Here is a 20,808-nt window from a genome sequence, read left to right on the forward strand (position 1 = left end):
TGACAGCTGCAGCGCCAGGCACCAGAGCGCAGTAGGGGCGAGGCCGGAAGTGAGGTCAGCGGAGCGCGGCGGTCGCGGCCCGGTCTCATTGGTCAGGAGCAGAGCAGTGGGTGGGACGGCCGCTCGTCGGTCTCTTAGCGCTGCTGGCCAGGTGCTCTAGAGTTCCGCGCCTTGCCTGAGTTTGGTGCTTCCGGCTGCACGCCGAGGGGCTGCTCCCTGCTCCTTGCAGCGCCGGCCCGGGTAGGTGGTGGTGGGGCTGCCGGGCTGTACTGTAGGCTTCTTGGGAGGGGAGTCCGGAGCCCCCTGCACTGTGTACAGGTTTCGGGACTTGGACACCTCCTAGAAGGGCTCTCTGGTCCCTCCGAAGCCCCAAGGCGCGGAACCAACCCCCGCCCGACCACTACCACTGGCTCTACAAGACGATTTCGGAGTCGCTTGCCGAGCTTGAAAGAGCGCCGGGGACGCTCGGGACAGAAGCAAGATTTAGAGGCCGAAGAGTAGAGTAACAGTAAAGAAAACCAAACCTGTCCCTCGCGGTCCGCTACTTTGCTTTCTCACGTTTGTCCTGCTTGAGTTATCCTAGGTTGTCTAGTAAATTTCTGTTTCCCTAAGTTTTGCTGTGGGCCTGGTTCAGGCTCCCTTGGCTTCTGGAGCGTGAGGCGGAAGGTGGACGTTCCTGGATGATCTTGGAGTCTTTCTGTAGACTTCGCTTGCCCGGTCTTCGTGGGGACAGGGGTTCTCTTAACGGTCTCTCAAAATCTGGAGTGGGGTGTAGCCAGCTTTGATATGAGGTGCCCCGTGCTTATTTACAGAAAAGAAACAGTGCAGTGTACTGAGAGTAAGACTTTTGGCTCAGTCTAGGAACAGCTGTAAGATTCTGAATAGTCACTTTTTTTTTTTTTTTGTCCCTCAGTTTCCACATTAGTAAAACCGGGTATCATCTGAGTATGAGGCCTCCGTTGACTGTCATGTTCCACCCCATTCTATCCATTTTGGAGTTTTAGACAAGGCCTAGATTAGTCTCAAACTTAAGGAAATTCTCCAGCCTCAACTTTCCAAGTGGTGGGATTAAAGTCATGAGCCACTACTCCTGGCCCACACTTATTAGTATTTTACTTGAGCAAATCCCTCTTGTTCTTTAAAAAAAAAAAACAAAAACAAAAACCAACTGTGTTCATGTGTGTACACTTCAGTGTGTGCATATGGAGGCCAGAGGTTGATACCGGGAATCTTTCTTAATTGTTCTGTTCCCTGATCGTTGAGACAAGGCTTTTCACTGAACCTGGCACTCCTAGATTCAGCCAGACTAGCTGGCCAGCAAGCCCCAGGGATCGCTGAGTCTCCAGCTCCTCAGCTCCAGGACCACAAGCATGCACTGTGTCCAGCTTACAAATGATACTGGGGACCAGACTCAGGCCCTGGTTCTAACTTTACCAGCCCTTCCCTTCCCTGACTTATCCTTTTATGCGTGTATGTTTGTTGATTGTCTCTGACCCATTCAAGGGATAAAGTACAAGTTCAGGGAGTTTGGTTTGCCATGCTTCCTGGGTTTGTGTTCTCAGCTCTAGAACTGCATGGAACATTGATTAGTAACGGTGGGCTGTTGTTGGACTAGGAAGAGATGCTGCGTGTGGTTCCCAAGTGAGTGGTTGTAGTCTCCAAGTCTCCCCTGCTCCCCTCCCCATCCTGTGTCCCTTCTTCCTGATGTCAGAAGAAGTTAGAGAAGGAGGGAAACCACACAAGTCTTACGTACCTTTTCCCTGCCTGAGACTCCTTGGCTGATGTCCTCCTAGAAGGCTACGACAGAGATTTGAAGAGAACATTACTGCACAGCCAGCCCCTTTCTCCAGACAGAGTACATACATTGTTGAGACCTGCCGCTCTACACCAGGAAAGGGAGTGCCTATGTCCTGTTTTATAGGACACTGTGTTAAGGAAGCTGTAGCTTAGGGAACTGGAGCACTTGTCCAGTAACAGAGGCAGATGTAGTCAAGACTCCAGCCTAGAGCTCTAGCCTAGATCCCTATCCAGTGTTGTAAGCATTGCTAAAGTATCCCTTTATCCTGCCGTCCTGTAGGCCTGTATTGTATGCCTGCTAGTCAGCAGCCCTGGCTAGATCTTCAGGGCTTCCTAGAGCTGGATGTGTGGTATTTGGAGACTGGGCCATGTCTGTGGAACTGTGTTTTCACTAAATTCATTCCCTTCCTCCCCTCCCCCCCATCTTTGGGTTGTTCTTCTAGCTCCAGAGTCTCAGATATGGACCTTCTTCAGTTCCTGGCAGCCTTCTCTGTCCTACTGTTGCCTGGCACAGAAGTCACAGGCACCCTGAAGAACACTCTGGACCCAAGCCTCAAGATTTGTATCTCTTTGGGGTTTGAGTGGGGAGTGAATTAGCTGTCTTTGACAGGCTGGTAAATGAGATCTCTCAGCATCCATCACTCCTTGGGAGAATTCCAGGGATGAGCAGACAAGAGTTGGTAAGAATAGGAGGGAGGAGGAAACAAGCTCTGGCCAGACTGAGCATATCAGTTTTCTTCTGAGCCTGTTCCCTGAATGTTAGACCCATCTCTCAGATCTGCAAAGGCTGAGAACTCTGTGTGTGTGGTATCTGGCTAAGACCTCACACAGGACCTCCAGAACTTTGTATTACCAGCTTATCTTGACTGGTTCTCTGAGCCATGCCTTAGCAACCCAAAGATGAGATAAGACCATCCCTGGTTTTGAAGCATATAGAGCCAGAAAGTATGTGTATTAGTTACTGTTTTGTTGCTGTGAAGAGAAAGAAACCATGACCAAGGTCGCTTATAAAAGAAAGCATTTGGTTGGGGGCTTGCTTGTCATTTCAGAGGGTTAGTTCTTGATCATCATGATGAAAAGCATGGCAGCAGACAGGCAGCCTGGGTGCTGGAGCAGCAGCTGAGAGATTACATCATGATCTGTAGTTGAGGGGCAGAGAGAGTCACTGGGCCTGGTGTGGGTTTTGAAACCTCAAAGCCTTCCCCAATGTCACACTTCTGACAAGGCCATACCTCCTAACCCTGTCCTTCCCTCACTGAACACCGTCTCCTTTAGAGAACCCCTACTTATCCTCCCATGCTCTGACTGAAGCCCTGTCCTGCTGTGAGCTGCCCTGCTTCCTGTCACATCTGGGAACTAAACACTTAAATTTGAGCCTATGAGAGCTAGTCTCATTTAAACCAGCAGAACATCCACACAGATGATTGTTCCTGTGCTCAGAAGCTCTGATGGGTACAGGAGGTCTTGGGAAATGTACTACGGACCTACTGAGCAAGGTCTGAGAACTGAAACTCCAGGAGAATGGTTGGGGCATGTCCGGCTGACGCTACAGTTGAAACAGATTGCTGGAGGTTCTGGAACAGTGAAAGATTATGAGAGAGGACAGGGAGACACGGGAAGCAGAGGGCAGGTGCCTGGTTTGGAGCGTTGGGCTTGGTCTCTTTTCTGTATGTGGAGTCTTTGAGATCTAGAGAAATGGTACATTACAGGACCTATGTACATCCTAGCTGTGGCCATCCAAGGCTTTGGTGGCACAGGTTAGGGAATGCATGGGCCTTCTGTGTCAGGGCCATTGAACTGGTTTTTGTGCTAGCTCCTTAACTTGCGGCTGCTCAGACAAGAAGATGTTTGAGGTGAAGCGGCGAGAACAGCTGTTGGCGCTGAAGAACCTGGCACAGCTGAACGACATCCACCAGCAGTACAAGATCCTCGATGTCATGCTTAAGGGACTGTTTAAGGTGTGTCAGGAAACAGGGCAGCTCACAGCAGGACAGGGCTTCAGTTGGAGCATGGACTGAGGGTTCTCTAAAGGGAACAGTGTTCAGTGAGGGAGTGAGCCGTTTGTAGACAAGTCAGAGTGGGATTCACGTAACAGGCTGGAGCTAAGTTGTGAAGGTCTCCACAAAGCCACTTAGCCCAGATGGGGTTCCCTCAGGTGCTGGAGGACTCCCGGACAGTGCTCATCGCTGCCGATGTGCTTCCAGATGGGCCCTTCCCGCAGGATGAGAAGCTGAAGGATGGTATGGTCTCCCCAGCACTGCCCTTGGCTCCCTACCCCTCTTGGTATTCTCCAGCTGTTCCTTCACTGTTCTCATCACTCTGTCCCCTTGGAATATCCTTGTGTGATACCTGAGTCATGGCCCCGTGGTGGATAAGGGCCCAGCGTAGTTCTCTAATTATTTCTGGGGTTCAGAACTGGTTTCTCTGCCCTCAGCAGGTATTCCTTTATGCTGTCCTATGCTTAGGACAGGGAAACTAGAGAGGAGTCTCTGCTTACTATCACTCTAGGGGACAGGACAGAGCCTGTTCATCACTTTTTAGGAAGGCAGATGGAGATTGTTCCCATCTGAAGGAGAAATGACCAGGGCCTATCAGATAGCTGAGCCAAAGTGTGATTACCAGCACTTTTTGCTACTTTAGCACAGGTCCCAAACTCCTTAAACTCCTTTCAGGCAAGGTGAGAAGACAAGTAAGGTGAAGGGCTGTTTCATGACCCCCGCCCTTCCTGCAAGAGCTCCTCCTCGGTGGTATTCTTCTTCATGCCTTCTAATGGATCACAGTTTTGTTTTTTCTCACTAGGTAACCTTGGCTGTCCTAGAACTTGATATGTAGACCAGGGTGGCCTCATGCATTGAGATCTGCCTGCCTCTGCTTCCAAGTGCTGAGATTGAAGGCCTGACCTAACCAATCACAGTTTAGCAATAATAGTTCTTAGAGTTACTGAGAGGAGGGAGCAGAGGGAGCAGCTTGTGTGAATAGTGACGCTTCACAGGTGTCACCCCTCACGCCTGATGGAAGAGAACACGTTCTCTGCCTTGGCTCTTCTTTCTCCTACGTTCTCTGAGCATCAGGGTTATTCTGAAATCTGGAGGTCCATGGCCTGCACACCAACCTGGCAGATCTTTGGCTTTTGCTTGTCTCCCTGGGCTGTCTGGGTCCTCTCTGCACCAGGAGTGCAGATATAGCTACACTTCGTTCTTACCTGGGTCTCGGGGACTTATCACTAGAGTGAACACGCTAACCCCAGTGCAAACTGACCTGTTGACCTCATTAGAGGAGGGAAAGCAAAATGCCGAATGGCTGAGGTAAGCTGATGTATTGTTAATTTCCTGGTTTAGATACACTGGTGTAAGATTGTGGTGTTAGACAGAGCAGGGTGAGAGTTTTATGTTGTAGTAAATATGTCTAGATGATTTCAAACTAAGCCAGGAGTTGGGGCACACACCTATAATCCTAGCTTTTAGAAAAAAGACCATGAACTCAAGGCCAACCTGAACTACATACTGAGTTTTAGGCTAGCCTTTGGCCACATAAAGGCACTGCTGAAAGAGAGAGAGTAAAGCGCTTAACAGAAAAGTAAAGCTAGTTACAGTTCCACGCACCTGTAATCCCGACACTTGGGAGGCAGAGACAGAGGCAGAGGCAGAGGAAGGAGTTCAACACTTGGGAGGCAGAGGCAGAGGCAGGAGTTCAACACTTGGGAGGCAGAGGCAGGAGCAGGAGTTCAAGGTGATTTTTGGTTTCATTATAAGTGTCAGTCCCATTTGGGCTGCATGAGACCCTCTGTCAAGCAAAACGAAATAAAATTAAATGGAAAAAAATATATATTTACATACACACATGTGTATGTATGTAAATATACACACACACATACCCCAAGCTGTTCTTAAACCCAGAAATCCACTTGCCTCTGCCTCCCAAATACTGAGATTAAAGGCGTGTGCCACCACTACTTGGCTAGAAAGAATACTTTAAACAAAAAACACTACAATTCTGACCCTTCTACTAGCCGTCCTGACAGAACTGACCTTGTGCAGTTAACACTAAGACACGGCTCCAGGCCCTTAGCTCCATGCCTGGGTATCTGCCTCTGTATAAAACAATACCGGTCTCCGAGTCTCAAAGTAAATTCATCCTTTTTCAAAACAAGGGAATACCTAGGGTTTTATGTAGCCCAGACTGGCTCCATAATTCTATAACAAAGGATGACATTGAACTCCTGATCCCTGGCTTTGTACTGTCCAGTGCACTACTGTGCCTCAGTTCTGAAGATGAGTCCTCTAAGCTCCCAAGTTGTGAGGTTGAACAAATACCCTAGGTTTGCAGGCCAAGTTTTTACACTCACTAGCTACTGTGTCCTGGTTTGCTTCCTGTTCTGTGATTAAGCACTTTGACCAACTAGGGAAAGAAAGGTTGGTTTGTTGTTGCTTAGAGATTACAGTCCATCATTGAGGGAAGCCAAGGCAGCAACCGACAGACCATGGAGGAGCGCTGCTTACTGGCTTGTTCCACATGGATTGCTCAGCCTCCTTTCTTGTATAAGCTCGGGGTAGCCCACTCCACAGTAGGTTGGGTCCTCCCACATTAATCATCTCTAGAGAAAATGGATGTAGATATATGGCCACAGACCAGTGTGATGGAAACAGTTCCCTGATGAGTGTCCCTTCCCAGATGACACTCGCTTATGTCAAGTTGAAAAAATAAAAGTCCAACAGCAAACAACCCCCTAACCAACACAATCTGTAAAACAGGAACAGCAGCTATCTCTCTCTGTAACTAAATCCATTAATGGAATATAAGGCCCTAGTGTACAGTGCATATGCAGTGAGCAGCCTGTGATCAATGGCTGCCATGCCCTTCTCTGGTTGGTGGGTTTAGTAGATAGCTCCATCCCTGGAGGAGGTCTGGGGTCAGCCGGGTGGACAAGAGGAGAAGAGCAACTACCCTGAAAACTCACTACAACCCTCTTACCAGCTTTCTCCCACGTGCTGGAGAACACAGCCTTCTTTGGTGACGTCGTGCTGCGCTTCCCAAAGATTGTACACCACTACTTTGACCATAATTCCAACTGGAACCTCCTCATCCGCTGGGGCATCAGCTTCTGCAATCAGACAGGTGTCTTTGACCAGGGCCCCCACTCACCCATCCTCAACCTGGTAAGGACTGGTAAGAGGGCTGGGATCCCTGTCGGGCAGTGAGCTGGGAGCCTCAAATCTGTATGTGGTTGGCCCTGTAAGTTATCCTAGGTACTTAATGTGTTCTGTAAGTGTCAGGGCACTTTGGGTCATAGAGGCCTAATTTCAAGGTGTTCTGCGTTGACTTGAGGGCCCCTAGGGATCGTTTCTGGCCCATATCTGCCTAGGCTATGAGGCTTGCAATCCTGCATGGTGGAATGGCTCTCTAGTAATCAGGGAGCAGAAGGCAGAAGAGTATGACTGGCTTTTTCATCCACAGATGGCCCAGGAGCTGGGGATCAGTGAGAAAGATTCTGACTTCCAGAACCCGTTTAAAATAGACCGGACAGAGGTGAGCTGCTGGGGCCCTTGACTGTTGGTGTCTGGTGGGCACAGGAGGTGGAGCCTGCAGGGACTAAGGTCTAAGATATGCTGCATGGGAGGTGGGGTCTACAGGGACTAAGTAAGGCCTAGGGTATGCTGTGTGTGAGCTTTAGACTTGAAACCAGACAATCCAATGAGTATGGCTCCAGAAACTATTACTCAAGTCACTGACGGTTTTGGCAAGTCACTGTTCCTCTCTGAATATTGTACACCAAAGCTGGGGGCCAGATGGAGATTGGGGGCATTCCTGAGGCTATGAACATGCTCATCTCATTGCACAGTATGTACCCAAGGTTACGAGTGTCAGAGTGACCGGGTGAGGTCAGGTCACGTTCTTCCCTGCTTCGAGCCTCTGGTACTAGTACACTGGGGCTTCTGTTCTCACGCCTACACATGCCTCTAATCTAGAGTTCTAAACTTGGCTCTGGGGGCTAACAGCTGCAGCTTGAGAAGACAGATGGTGACACATATAAGGGGAAGGAATCAGAGGGAGCAGGGCAGGCCAAGGAGGACAGGAAGGAAAGGCTCCTCCTGTGGGTGAGAAGCTGAGACTCTTCAGATCACAACTCACGCCTGTGTAGAGACAGATGTTGATGAGTCTGTGATATGCAAGTCTACTTGCTTGCAGGCTGACAAAGTAGCCTGCTGTTGTATGGATGCCAGCAGGTCATAGACAGTTTGCAGTACAGCAAGAGCAGTAGCTACACTGTTAGGCTTTTTGTCTTGGGTCCCCTTGTTCGTCCAGGTCTTTACATGGAAGGTCCAGGCAGATGTTGTGCATGCAGTCAGCTTGCATCATTATACCTTCAGACCACTGCGCTTGGGAAATTTGACATCCTCATAGTGAATTAAACAGATCTATGCTTTGTCAAGGAAAAGATACCTCGTCCTTACAAGATTAGTCTCTTTGCAAAAGTAATCCTGAAAAAATAGTCTAGATAAAGAGTTGCTAGAAGGAAATATGGTGATACTTACCTATAACCAAGAGGCTGGAGCAAGAGGCCACCTGTCTATGTAGTGAATTTGAGGCTAGCCTGGACTAAAACTGCCTTAAAACAAAGCAAAAATAAAATCAATAAAACAAGAGAATTTACCAGATTTTGCATTTCTAGGTACTCAGTAAGAACGTAGGAAGGTTCCAGAAGGTTGGAAATTGCTTGCTGCATAGCCTCCTGCCTGGTTAATCTGACTGAGGCAGTGACCAAGTCCGTTCAGTTTGTCTCATGTCACTTATTGAGGCTGCAATCATGCATTGTTTTGGGTTTGTTGATTTGAGTTTTGAGATGGAGTCTTACTCTGTAACCCAGGTTGACCTTAAGCTAGCCACATTCCTGCCTTAGCCTTCCTTCAAATTGCTGAGATTACAGGCTCAAACTACCACACCCCTGTTCTGAGTATGAGGATGAGGCCAGCCTGCAGGTCTGACTTCAGTTATCATGTTCCTCAGGGTCCTTCACTCAAACAGATATTACTTAAATCTTGGGACTAGGATGTCTCATTTTGGACCATTAGACTATCATCTGAAAATCAATGTATTATCTATTACACTGATCTAAAATTTAGATTTTTAACTACCAGTTTTACTAAATGTATTTGTTAATCATTGTAGGAAGCAAAAGATGGGCCCAAAGCAGCAGCCATCCACCATGGGTAGATGTCTCTGGGCCCTCCTCTCCCACTTTGCTTTAAGTCATCAGTACATTGTTTGGCTAAGTCCTGAGGATATTTAAGTGCAGAATTTTAGCCTCTGTTACCTTGTGTGGTATAATCAAGGCTGCTCAGACATTAAGAATAAAAGATAGTTTATCTGCGAGAGTAGAACAAAGTCATGCTATCCTGTGTATGTGCAGGTACTCTGAGGAGCTAGCTACCTTTGATGGTGTGGAACACAGGACAGTAGTTCATTATTGACTGTGTCTATGTGAGTTTTCCCACCATGTGGATGAGAGTTACACACGCAGTGATGGTTAGTGATACCTGCCACTGGATCGTTGTCCGTGTCTTCTAGAGTCTTATCCCCAGGCACCTGCGTTCTTGCTGAATGATTCATGTGTCCCCTCCTGATACCTATAATTTAACTGTTCTCTAGTTACCTCCCTCGTTCACCTAGACTTTCTTTCAGGAGGTTCAGATGACTGGGAGTTTTACATGGTTATAGAGCTGACTGTGGTAGCTAGCACACACACAGAATCTCAGCAGTTTGGGAGGTTGAATGGAAAGATCTCTTGAGCCCTGGAATTTGACACCTGGGACAAAATCCAGGAGAAGCAGCTTTCAGCATTCTCTCCCAGTGGTCACAGAAGATATATTTAATTCCCCAGCAGCCAGTCTTAGCAGGAGCCTCCTTTGTCACCTCCCTTTGTACTGGGAGCCGGTTACACAAGTACCCTGTGTCTAACTAGTACCCAAACCCAAGCTGCTGGAAGGAGACTTAGCGCAAACCATATTGATTTCACAGACAGTGGAGAACAGTGAACCACTCGTCCTGATTAAGACTGTGGTTTGCAGCTGCCAGTCAAGGCCCAACTTTAGACATGTGGCTTTTAAAAGACAACAACCAGACCTGCAACTCTTCCCCTGGGTTTTGTTATTGTTTCCTTGTTTGTTTTGAGATAGGGTCTCATGTAGCCCAGGCTAGCCTCAACTCCTGATCCTCTTGCATTTACCTCTGAAGTTGCAGAACTACAAGCATATCCACCACTGCTCATGCCCACAGCTGCAATGTTAACTCATTTCTGTTCAACATCTTAGTTTGTATCCTAGCTGAACCACAGTGGACCATGCCTGACTGTTTGAATCTAGCAGAACCTCTGAGGTTCCTGTTGAGCCAGTGCCTGTTCTATGCAGCAAGGGTGTAGTTTTCCCCATGAAAGTAGTGGCTGCTGCTTGGTGTAATCATAACTGAGAAGTATCCCTGGGCAAGACCTTGAACCAGGTGGACCCAGTCAGAGGCACTCAGGGCCTTGCAGAGGTTATTCTCGCCACAAGGGGGCACCAAGGAGATGCTTAGTTTCTGCAAGTGGACTTTTCTCACCCTATGGTTGTTCATACATGCCTCCTGTTACACAGGAGGTTGAGTCAGAAGTGTAATGTTATCAAAATATGCTCTTGAATGTGACCATCAGAGCAATGTGATTTCCTTCTTGTTGCCTGGGGATGACCCTGCTAGTTTATTAGACTGGGCTTGAACCCAGGGCTTCACAGATAATATACAAATGGTTCCCAGCCTGTCCACTTTTTGTATTCAGCAAGAACCTCTCTACTTACAGCAGCCTCAGAGGATTCTCTGTCACCTACCTTTCTTTCTCTCTTTCTTTTTCTTTCTTTCTTCCTTTCTTTTCTTCCTCCCTTCTTCTCTCCTTCCCTCCCTCCTTCCCTCCCTTCCTTCCTTCCTCCCTTTCTTCCTTCCTTCTTTCCTTCCTTCCTTCCTTTCTTCCCTTCCTTCTTTCTTTATTAGTTTTTCAAGACAGGGTTTCTCTGTGTAGCCCTGACTGTCCTGGAACTTGCTCTGTAGACCAGGTTGACCTTGAACTCAGAGATCCACCTGCCTCTGCCTCCCGAGTGCTGGGACTAAAGGCATTTGCCACCATCACCCACTGAAGATTCTTTTCTTCTTGAGATAAGAGTGATAGATATCTGGGAGGTGAGTGGATGTCTGGTTGGATTTGTCCTAATTAGTTGGACATTCCACTGGCTGACCTGAGTCATTTCTGTCTCTGGACCACTCTAGGGACCCCACCCTCTACCCCTTTCCCGTAGGCATGGACTATTCACTTGGCAGGTAGGTTATGCCACAAGGTGGCACTCTTAGTTTGCTTTTACCTTGATCACATGTTTGTTGATTTTGTCCTAAGAATATATAAAAGGACATATTTCACACCTGAGTTTTGAATACTTTGTGTTTATATATTTTAATGAGCCCATTTGTTCATTTTGTCAAAAATGTCCACTGAATGCTGTTGAGACCCATGAGGGATTCTGTGTTTGGGATACAGTGGAGCACAACACCCAATACCAACATTCCATCTTCACAAAACATGCTGTTATAGGTGTCAGGCACAAAGTAGATGACCAAGGAGGAGAAGCACAAGAATAAATTAGTACAAAATTATAAGGAGGGTACTAGTAAGGGGGCAGATGGCACTGAGGAGGCAGCCACAGGTCTCCAGGGCAGTGGTAGCAGAGCAAATGAGACAACACAGACAGGGCTGGAAGGAGCATTCTGGGCCTAGGCCAGATCATGGGCAGAGGCCTGTAAGAGTGTGGCCATGGGTCTCACTGCTCAGAGAGACAAATAGACACAGATGCAAGTTTGAGAGTTTATTGGCTGTAGAGACCAACAGGAGCTTAGGGTTGGTGAGACTCTGCAAAGGGTAGATGAAGAAGCGTCAGGACCTGGGGTTGAGGCTGAAGTTGCCCCCTGCCCCCTGCCCCCTGCCCATCTCTGCTTGCCAGCACCCCTGTCTCTCGCTTGTTGTTCATGCTCTGCCAGTGTGACTTCTGACCCACCCTGCTCCTGTGTGCTCCCTCTCCTGGTGACTGCTGTTCACTGGACAGGCAGTACCTGTTGTCTCGGATGCCAGGCTTGCTTCCTTCCTGAAGGGTGTGTCAGACAAGTATTCTGAGAGCCACACTGCTCCTTCTTCCTGGAAGAGTGGATTTGTTTTTTGGCTCACACCTTGGCTGGCACCTGTCCGCCGTGCCTGGAATCTCCTATCTCGTCGTCTGCTTGTCAGGCTCCTGGTTATCTCATGGTCAGTCAGTGGCCGAGCCCTTTCATCTGTTTCCTCGTCTGTGGCTCCCTAAGGGCGGGGCCTGCTCCAGGACTTCCCTTTTCTCACACTCTGTGGCTTAGCTCGGAGGAACCCTTTGCTGCCCCACACTAAATCCAGTTACTCTGCTCATCTCAGTTTATTCCTAGCAATGACCCTTTCCAGAAGGCTTTGAGAGAAGAAGAAAAACGCCGGAAGAAGGAAGAGAAGCGGAAAGAAATCCGGAAAGGCCCAAGGATTTCAAGATCCCAGTCTGAGTTGTAGCCCTGGACCAGTTTGGAGCCTAAGGGATCAGCAAGTAGAAAGCCAGTCAGAAAACACTGCAACTGTGTGGCTGTGGAATAGCACCATCAAGCACCTTGATGAGCACCAGCCACTTCCAGATGGGAAGTTGACATTTGCTGGGTCCTCAGAAGACAGGTTTGAGCCCTGGCTAAAAAGACTGAGCTTCCAGGTTCTTATGGCACACCAAGGAGGTCTTGAGAGGACACAGTTCCACAGACAGGATCATGCAGGGGAGCTGTTGAGGGAGGCTGGCTAAAGGAGCTTCTGGCCTGGATCCCCTTAGTGAAGGCAGGCTTCAGGCCAACTGCTGCCCTTCATAAGGAAGCAGCAGATCCAGGCTCTGAGTTACAAGTGAAGGTGCTATGTTTGCTGCCAGCCTCACTGTGTTCCTGGGCTGCCTGTCACTGGTCCAGCTCTCTGCAGAGCAATACTAAAAGCTAGCAAATCCACTGGCCTCCCCAGGGCTGGTGAGACTATAAGGGCAGCTGGAACTTCTGGAGATGTCAGGACCAGCCTGGAGTATGTCTCTGCCTCATCAAGAGGGAGTCACTGGCCTCTGCAATGCAGAGAAACAAGAGCTAGGTTTAGGTCTCTCTCTCACTACTGCCCTTCATGATGGGCCAGTTTGGAGAGGGGACTCAGAAGTGTTCTGGAAGGGTGTTTATTTCAAGGAGACCTTAAAAGAACATGATCTCTATTCTCAGATAACTGGGGACAGTCATTGAGCTGGTTCAGGGGACAATCAACTTGTTCTCTCTGCTGCTAAAAGATACTGCCTGTGTGTGGGGAGAGGCTATAGGGGATAGATTGCAGGAGGCTGTGCTTTGTGGTGGGGCTACTGTACCTGGGTTGATCAGACAGTGGGCTTCCTAGCTCAGGATCAAGTAGGATCCTGGACAGAGCAGGAAGCTATGGAAGGAGTTAGGCCCTCAGAAGGCAGCCTGGTTTCTATGAGTTTCAAGGCAGGTGGCTGCCTTGGCTCTATTGAAATGACAGCTCCACCTTTTTGATCTTGCCAATCCAAAATGCATCACTTAAATAACCCCAGCCCTACCTCTACCTTCAAGCGCAGGTGTTGCTAACAGTGTTCAATTGAGTCCTGAGTCTTAGCCTGACTGACCTGACCTGCTCTTTTCTCTTTCCTGTTTTGTGCCTTCATTGGTAAAATAAATTTGATGGTGTCTAAATCCTCTGACAAGCTCTGAACTATGTCTTTGGCTTTTCTCCTGGCCAGGCTAGCAAAGGGAAGCCAGGTATTAGGGAGACTTCATGGAAGGTCCTAGAATAGCCTGCTTCCTAACAATCATCCAGGAAAAGTAAGGGGTTTAGAAGTAGTGGGGAGGAGGGCTGGAGAAATTTTCCTATCAAAAATGCTTTGTCTCTGTTGGGCAGAAGAGATACACTGCTGACCCATGAAACCTAGGCTGCGTTCCCAGAACTGTCCCTTCCCAGCTGTGTGACCCAGCTGGTTCCCATGAGGTTTATATGAGATGAAACACTAGCGTTTGTGACTTGGCCCATGAAAAGGACGGGATCTACCCTGTCGTCTATTGAACCTGTCTTAGTGCTTATGGGACTAAGGGCTAGAGCCAGCCCCCCGGCCTCTCCCTGTTTCCTTTATCTTTGAGAGGTAGTTACTGGTTTTGCAAGGACAATGCTTCTTCCCTTAATTGAAGAATTTCTAGAGAAATTCTTTAGAGACCAACTTGGCTATGGACATACCTTTTTTTTTCCCCCTGTTTTTTTTTGAGACGGTATTTTACTGTATAGCCTTGGTTGTCCTGGAACTATGTAGCCTGTAGACCAGGCTGTCCTCGAACTCAAGAGATCTGCCTGCCTGCCTTTGCCTCCGGAGTTCTGAGATTAAAGGAGTATGGTAGCATGCCCACTCTGCCTTTCTTAGAAGAGGTGCGGAGGCTAAAAGGATGCAGAGGCAGTGTAGCTGTGGCTATAGCTTTGGCTATGGGGTAATTGCTTTATGCTCGGCTGTCAGCGGGATTTTGTCTACCTCTATTTCCTGAGACAGCATCACATCTGGCCATCATCAGGAATTTTGATGTTTTGATTGTGAGCTTAATTAACCTTTAACAACTGAGCCTTGGAATTTTTATAATTTGAGGCAGAACCAGAGAACTGTAATAACAGTGGTAAGAGGCTAGAGAGAAGGCTCTGTAGTTAAGAGCATGTTCTTGCAGAGGACCTGGGTTCTGATCTGTTCCCAGCACCCATACGGTAGCTCACAACCATCCCTAATTCCAGTTTCAGGGGATCTGATGCCCTTTTCTGACCTTGGGCACTGGGCACATGTATGATACACATCTACATACACATGAAGAGAAACCATTCATACAAATAAAGTATATATTTTTTGGTTCTATGCCTAGCCTTTAACAGCTGAGCCATCTCTCCAGTCTAAGAATACATTTTTTAATTTAAAAAAGTGTTGAAGCAGCCTCATGTGATGGGGAAAGCCAATTTGGGACTAACCTGGGCTGTTCCTCTGTAACTAATGTCATCAGGATCAGGCCCTTGAGTTCTCCATCCCAGAATGCTCAGGTGTCTGAGAGAATAAGTACTTATGAAAAGGCCCTGCAGGTAGACGATGCCTAGAATTTAACTGACTTTGGTAGCAACTTCCCATCTCTGGTGATTTTTTTTTTTTAAATCTCATTGATTTGTTTAGTGCCCATTGTGTTCAGGGTCTGAGAGAAAGGCCCAGGCCTCCCTTTCCCTTTCTTTATGTCCAGTCCATCTGGTACATTTTTTATGGGTTTTCCCCTTTCTGATCTTAGTGCCTAACTTGATGGATTCCATTCTCCTTTCCTCAAAAGTGCCAGAGGATTTCCATCTGCATCCTTCAAAGAAATGAGCAGCTCTCCTGCTTGCCTCTTCTGTCCTTAAGTTTTCTGCCAGTGTTCATTGCTGTGGTCACTTGTTCTGGAAACTCCACCTTTGAGCCTTATTCAGGCACAGAATAGCCCAGCACTCGGGATGCAGGCTGATCTCTATGAGTTTGAAGCTGGCCTGGTCTACATAGCAAGCTCCCGGCCAGCCACAGCTATTCTTTGAAAAAAGGTGGTGGGTGGGCAGCTTGCTTTAGAAGACAAAAACATAGAACACCTGACGGAAGGCGCTTGCTTCTTTAGCTCACCCAGCAGCAGGGATTCAATTGTGTGACAGCTGTATGTTTGGTGTAGTGGCAGTGACCTAGGTAACTAGTGTGTGTGTTTCCTAGCGGCCTGGCCAGTGGCCGTTGCTAAGGGTGCTCATGATGGCATCTTCGTTAGTGTAGTCTAGGATGCTCCAGTCTTCTAAGCTTCCACGTCCAGTCTGCGGCACTCTGGAGAATCTGGGAGCCCCTTAGTTATCCCTTAAAGGCAGGGCATCTCAACAATGGCACTGATGACATTTTGGATCACTTAGCTGTTGTGTGAGAAGGCCTATCCTGAGTAGTGTAGGATAGTTAATAAGTATCCCTGGTCCCCACCTATTAGATGCCAGCAGCAGTCCTCCAGTTAGGACAACTAAAAATGTCTCCAACCATTGCAGTCCTTGCCACCTCCGGTCCATTTTCTTCTGCCTTCCTAGTCATTGTCCAGGGAGAAGTCGGGCTTCTGGGGATGATCCCTCTGGGTTATCCTTGTTTTGCGCTCTGTCCCTCTCTTTTAAACTTTTTCCTCACTTCTTTAAATGAATAGGTATTTTTGACCTAGCTTCCCTTTTCTGGGCGTTTCTTCCTGGACAATCAAGACCCTCTAGACTTAAGCATTGATAGCATCTGCCCTGCTACGAATGGACAGCCATCATTACGTATGTTTCAGCTCATTCCAGCTAAACTCTTGATTCATTTAGTGGAGAGCCTCGCAGAGGCAGTAATATCTGAAAGATGGAGGAAGCCTGAAAGCAAAGATCTCGGGGGAAATCAATGAGAAATAGTTCTACAGTGTACAGCCGATAACCCAATCCATGGTAGATAGCTAGATGTAACAGTCACGTAACACAGTCTCTTCAAATAACAACCCAGTTCCTGAGGAATAGCTTGTACAGTATGACAAGCTGTCTTCCTGGTGGGAGCCAGGTGCCAGCTGAAGAGACATTCAGTTATGTGGACAAGTCTGGAGGGAGATGTCTCTTTTGCTGAGATGTGGGAACAGTGTGGTGGCCATCCTGTTACCATTTCTACTGAGCCTTCGTTTGTCCTTTCCCAGGCCAGTTGCTAAGCACACACATGAAGGTCAGAGAACTTAATGAGAATCGGGTCTCTACCTATGTGAGTCCCAGGGATTGAACTCATGTCATCAGGCTTAGCAGCAAGGACCTCTACCCACGAACCATCTTGCAGGCCCCAGGCCAGTCTTAATATCCAGCCCCTTGCCAGTCTCATCTTACCTTTACTTTTCCTTGACTAGTTGTACCATGGTCTGTCATTTTTATGTTTAATGATTTGATTTTGTTTCATTTTTGAGGCAATGTTTTACAGGGGGAAAAAAAAAACAGGCCACAGAATCTCACCAAGCCCAGGCCACTCTGGAAAGCTCTGCCAACCCCAGCAAGAAACCCTATATAACTCCTACCTCCTGCTCAGTTCTTTGCTGTTTCTTGCCCTATAACACAGAGAGCTGCTTTCTTGTGCCTCTTCCTATAAATCTCTCCTGTGAGGTTTGTTGTGTAGTGTGATTTTGTGGTATTCCTAGGTTCAACTGCTGGGATCTTTCCCTTTCAGAGAGGGCTGCAACACCTTCACTGGAGAAACCTTCCCCCTCAGAGCACTTAAAACCCAGAAGTTAAGAGCTGTTTGCTTGCCACAGAAATCAAATAAATGTGACAATTACAACTGTGGTCCTGTGCTGTTTTGAAGATGATGAAACAGGCTTATCAACAAACAGTTGCTTAGCTAGCCCAGGAGCACAAGGTGGAGTATTGGATCGGCAGGTTTCCCCACAGAGCCTGTACGTTCTTCAGGTCTGACCGCTAAAACAACTGCCTCAGACTCACAAGAAGCTCTTCATATGACTGTCACGAAAACCTTCTCCTTGACAATATACACTTAAATCCTTTTTCAAATGTCTATTCCACCATCTTTTAATGATTCCCTGGTATCACGCCCATATCAGTTTGGAGATAATTTATGTATCTGATGCCTTACTGTGCTATTTTCCTGTTACAGAGAACTTTGTGATGAATGTCTTTGAATACATGTACTTACTAGCATTTCCTTGAACGCTAACCTTTTTGTTTCCTCGGATAAATTCTTGGAAATGTGCATTTTTGTGTGCAGTGTGACCAACCACCTGTAAGATGATGCAGTGAGGTAACTGCAGGAGTGGGACCTCACCTCAAGAGGCCATTGAGCAAATGACCTTGTCTGAAGGCCTGGAATGATTATGTGGTTTCCCAAGATTGAGGGCCAGTTGTAAGATGTTCACAACACTCAGGCGATTCAAGACCCTATTAAGTGTGACTTAGGATCTGGATAGTCTATCCCTGAATGTTAGGGTACTATGAGTCTACCCAGATCTAGTGGGGGGAAAAGAAGCAACTGGGTAGATGATGTAATGTGCTCAAAGAGTAAAGGGGGCGGTGGTAGGAGGTAGCGCTGGACAGCAGTGCATTAACTCTTCTATTTCCGAACTCTTGGCAAAGTTGCTCCTGGAGCTGATCCAACGGAAAAGTAGCGGCTCCTTTAAACCAGGGGAAGGCTGGGACGAGGACCCGGCGGCTACTCTCCGCTGGCGCTTGGATGCCGGGAGGGGCGGAGTCCCGCTATGCAAATCTGAGCTGCTGATCGATGACGCGCCATCACCCCATGAGCCGCTTCGCGCTCCGATTGGCTAATGCAAGCCTGGTCCCATTGACAACAAACATGGGGGTGCGGAGGCTTGGGGCGGGGCTGCGGTGGGCGCGGCCCGGGGCGGGGGAATTCTGCCCCGCCCCTTCCGTGGAGTCCGGGCGCAGCTCAAACATGGCGGCGGTTGGCACGGGGCGGTGAGGCGGTACCAGGTGGGGGCTGTCGGGTGTCATGGGCGGTGGCGGCGGTACCGCCTCCGCGTCTCCCTGAGCTGGACCTCACGGGGGACTCTGCGCCGAGCCGGGCGATGGATGAGAGCAGCGAGCTGGGCGGTCTGGAGACCATGGAGACCCTCACGGAGCTGGGCGATGAGCTGACTCTCGGGGACATCGACGGTGAGTGGCGGCCGGGTGGGAGTGCGGGGGGCACGCGGGGAGGAAGGGGTTACGGCGGCGCTCGCGGGTGCGCGTGCGCCCACCCCGCGATCGCCTTGGCGTGCGCGGGAAGGAACCCACGGGCCGGGCTGCCCGGGAGGTTCCCAATTCTTGCTCCAGAGTCTGAGCCTGCGCGACGCAGGGCTCCCGGTGGCTGAGGAGTCCTGGGCGCCGCGGGGCCTGAAGTGGGGCTGGGGGCGTCTCGAGTGCTGCCAGAGGAGAAAGCGAGGCGGCCGCCTCCCTCGCGCGCCCACACGCGCTCTGGTTTGTCCCGTCTTCGCCGGCGTCCCGCGTCGCACCTGTCACTCCCTGCCTGGCCACTGGAGCGGCTTCGGGATTTCCCCGTCTGCGCTCCTGGGCTCGGCTCCCCACGCCCCCGCTCTTTTCGGGATTGACTGACAGCGGGGTCTCCAGGCGCTCTGGAAAACTTTGGGCAAGAGCTGCACAAGCAAGTTACTGATGGAGTGGACAGAGACCGCAGAGTGCGGCGGCCTTGGATGGAGACTCGGGTGCTCCTGCTGTCTCACTGCAAAGGGAGTTGAGCAGCAAGAATTTTGAGTTGTGGCCCCTCGGGTACAGACTAGGGAGCGGGTGGCCATTGTTTCGACGGCCTTAACAGCGAAGTGGAAGAACTGGTAGGAGCCCAGGGATCCTCTCTTAAAATTCTCTCACTTTTCAGCCATGGGAAGGAAGGTTTGGAGAGGGTCCCAGACTTGCCTGCGGTTATCATGCTGTCTAACAAAGGCCAGTTCTTTTTATTTCTGAGCCAGTATTAGTTTCTTAACACTCCACCTTTGAGAATTTGAAGTCCAAAGAATAGGCTAGTAATTTAGTCATTCTCAGTAGTCGGGCTTTTCCAAAGTTCTCAGTCCCTAATACTTTGTGTTTTTTCACTTATTCAGTCCCGCCGAATAGGTATCACTCGATTTTGCAGGAGATGCTGTCTAAGGTCACTTACTTTAGAGAGTCCAGAACGCCTAAGCAATGACTCAGTTTATGGAGTATTACTACGCCTAGAATCTAGAACCTTGCAGGCGTATTTGATAGCTGTGTGTCCTCACTTTGCAGGTGAAGAAACAGGTAGAAGGTTCTCTTGTGTAGGAAGAAGTGACAACAGTTGTCTGAAGAAGGTGTTTGCCACGTTCCTGTTTTGCCTTTGTAGCATTTTTCCCACTTGGCTCGCCCTTACTTCTCATTTTGGTCATCCAGACAGTGTGACAAGCCCCTGTAATCCAAGTTCCACTTTTAAGCACAGATTCTTCCACCAGGTATTGCTAAACACAAAGATAGGTTAGCACATGGGAGGGGTCACTCCTCGCAGCAAGGGAGTGGCTAATGTGTTTTGAGCACTCTGGTACAAGGCACTGTGTTAAGCACTCACACAGGTTCTCCATCCTCATCACAGCCCTATCAGATAAAGATGACTGTTCATTAGCTTACCCAGGGTTCCCTAGTCAATAAGGAGGTTACTCAGGGTTCCCTAGCCAATAAGGAGCTTGTCTAAAACTGCCGCCAGCAGGGGCCCAAGAAAAGTTCATGTGGTTGGTTTTTTTTGTTTTTGTATTTATACTTTATAGTGGTCTTTGCTTGTCTAAATTTTCAGTCTCTTGAATTACCTAGTGGTTAATATTAACCTTATAGATTGCTAAGTCTATATATAAATAAAATGTACACCCTAGAAACTACAACAGTAGGTCAGTAGTTTCATAGGCCTCTGCCTAGTTTGGGAAGTGTTTCCTTGCTCCATGAGCTGGCTTTGGTATCTCAGATGTGAAATAAGGATGGTATTTTAGGACCACATGGGATTGTATGTGTGTCGGGCAGTAAGTGAAAGTCAGAGGTGAGGAAGCTTCCTTGAAGACTAGTTTACCAGAAAGATCACACCGAGGAGATAGCCATCGACCTTAAAAGACAAGAAGAACCGGTTGAACAAAGTGAAGGCCATCGGTCTAGTCGGAAGTGTCCCTTGAAGCCTCTGTTCTCCTGAGCAGGTTATGGGGTGAGGGGGCTTGGCAGGGGGTGGGGGAGGTGGACACAAGGGGACAAAGCACCTTTCCTTTTCACTGTTCTTTGTACTTAGAACAGTTCTTGGAACAGTGAGAATGCTCACTGCTTGTGGTATGAGTGCCTGGGATGGGCTGCTGATGGGTGTTAGGTATAGTGTCCCTGATTGG

At 48.6% G+C, this 20,808-nt stretch overlaps 2 protein-coding genes across 2 annotated transcripts in view; both read left to right on the forward strand.

The window, feature by feature from the left end:
- The first annotated feature begins 112 nt into the window (after positions 1-112).
- On the forward strand, positions 113-17,246 carry Ccdc134 (coiled-coil domain containing 134). The gene is made up of 7 exons (XM_028789941.1): positions 113-240; positions 2,241-2,359; positions 3,634-3,755; positions 3,953-4,037; positions 6,772-6,953; positions 7,252-7,323; positions 12,266-17,246. Exons 2-7 carry the CDS (start codon positions 2,257-2,259, stop codon positions 12,389-12,391), a joined length of 690 nt encoding a protein of 229 aa, XP_028645774.1. The 5' UTR covers positions 113-240; positions 2,241-2,256; the 3' UTR covers positions 12,392-17,246.
- A 1,126-nt stretch (positions 17,247-18,372) lies between these two features.
- Srebf2 (sterol regulatory element binding transcription factor 2) overlaps positions 18,373-20,808 on the forward strand; it is a 60,404-nt gene continuing 57,968 nt past the window's right edge. Inside the window, exon 1 of the mRNA XM_028790019.1 lies at positions 18,373-18,595. Within this exon, the coding sequence (XP_028645852.1) occupies positions 18,508-18,595 (88 nt within the window). The 5' untranslated portion in view covers positions 18,373-18,507. The remainder of the gene's footprint in view (positions 18,596-20,808) is intronic.

This window comes from Grammomys surdaster, unplaced genomic scaffold (genome assembly GCF_004785775.1).
Source record: "Grammomys surdaster isolate TR1022 unplaced genomic scaffold, NIH_TR_1.0 125852, whole genome shotgun sequence".
Classification (NCBI taxonomy): Eukaryota; Metazoa; Chordata; class Mammalia; order Rodentia; family Muridae; genus Grammomys; species Grammomys surdaster.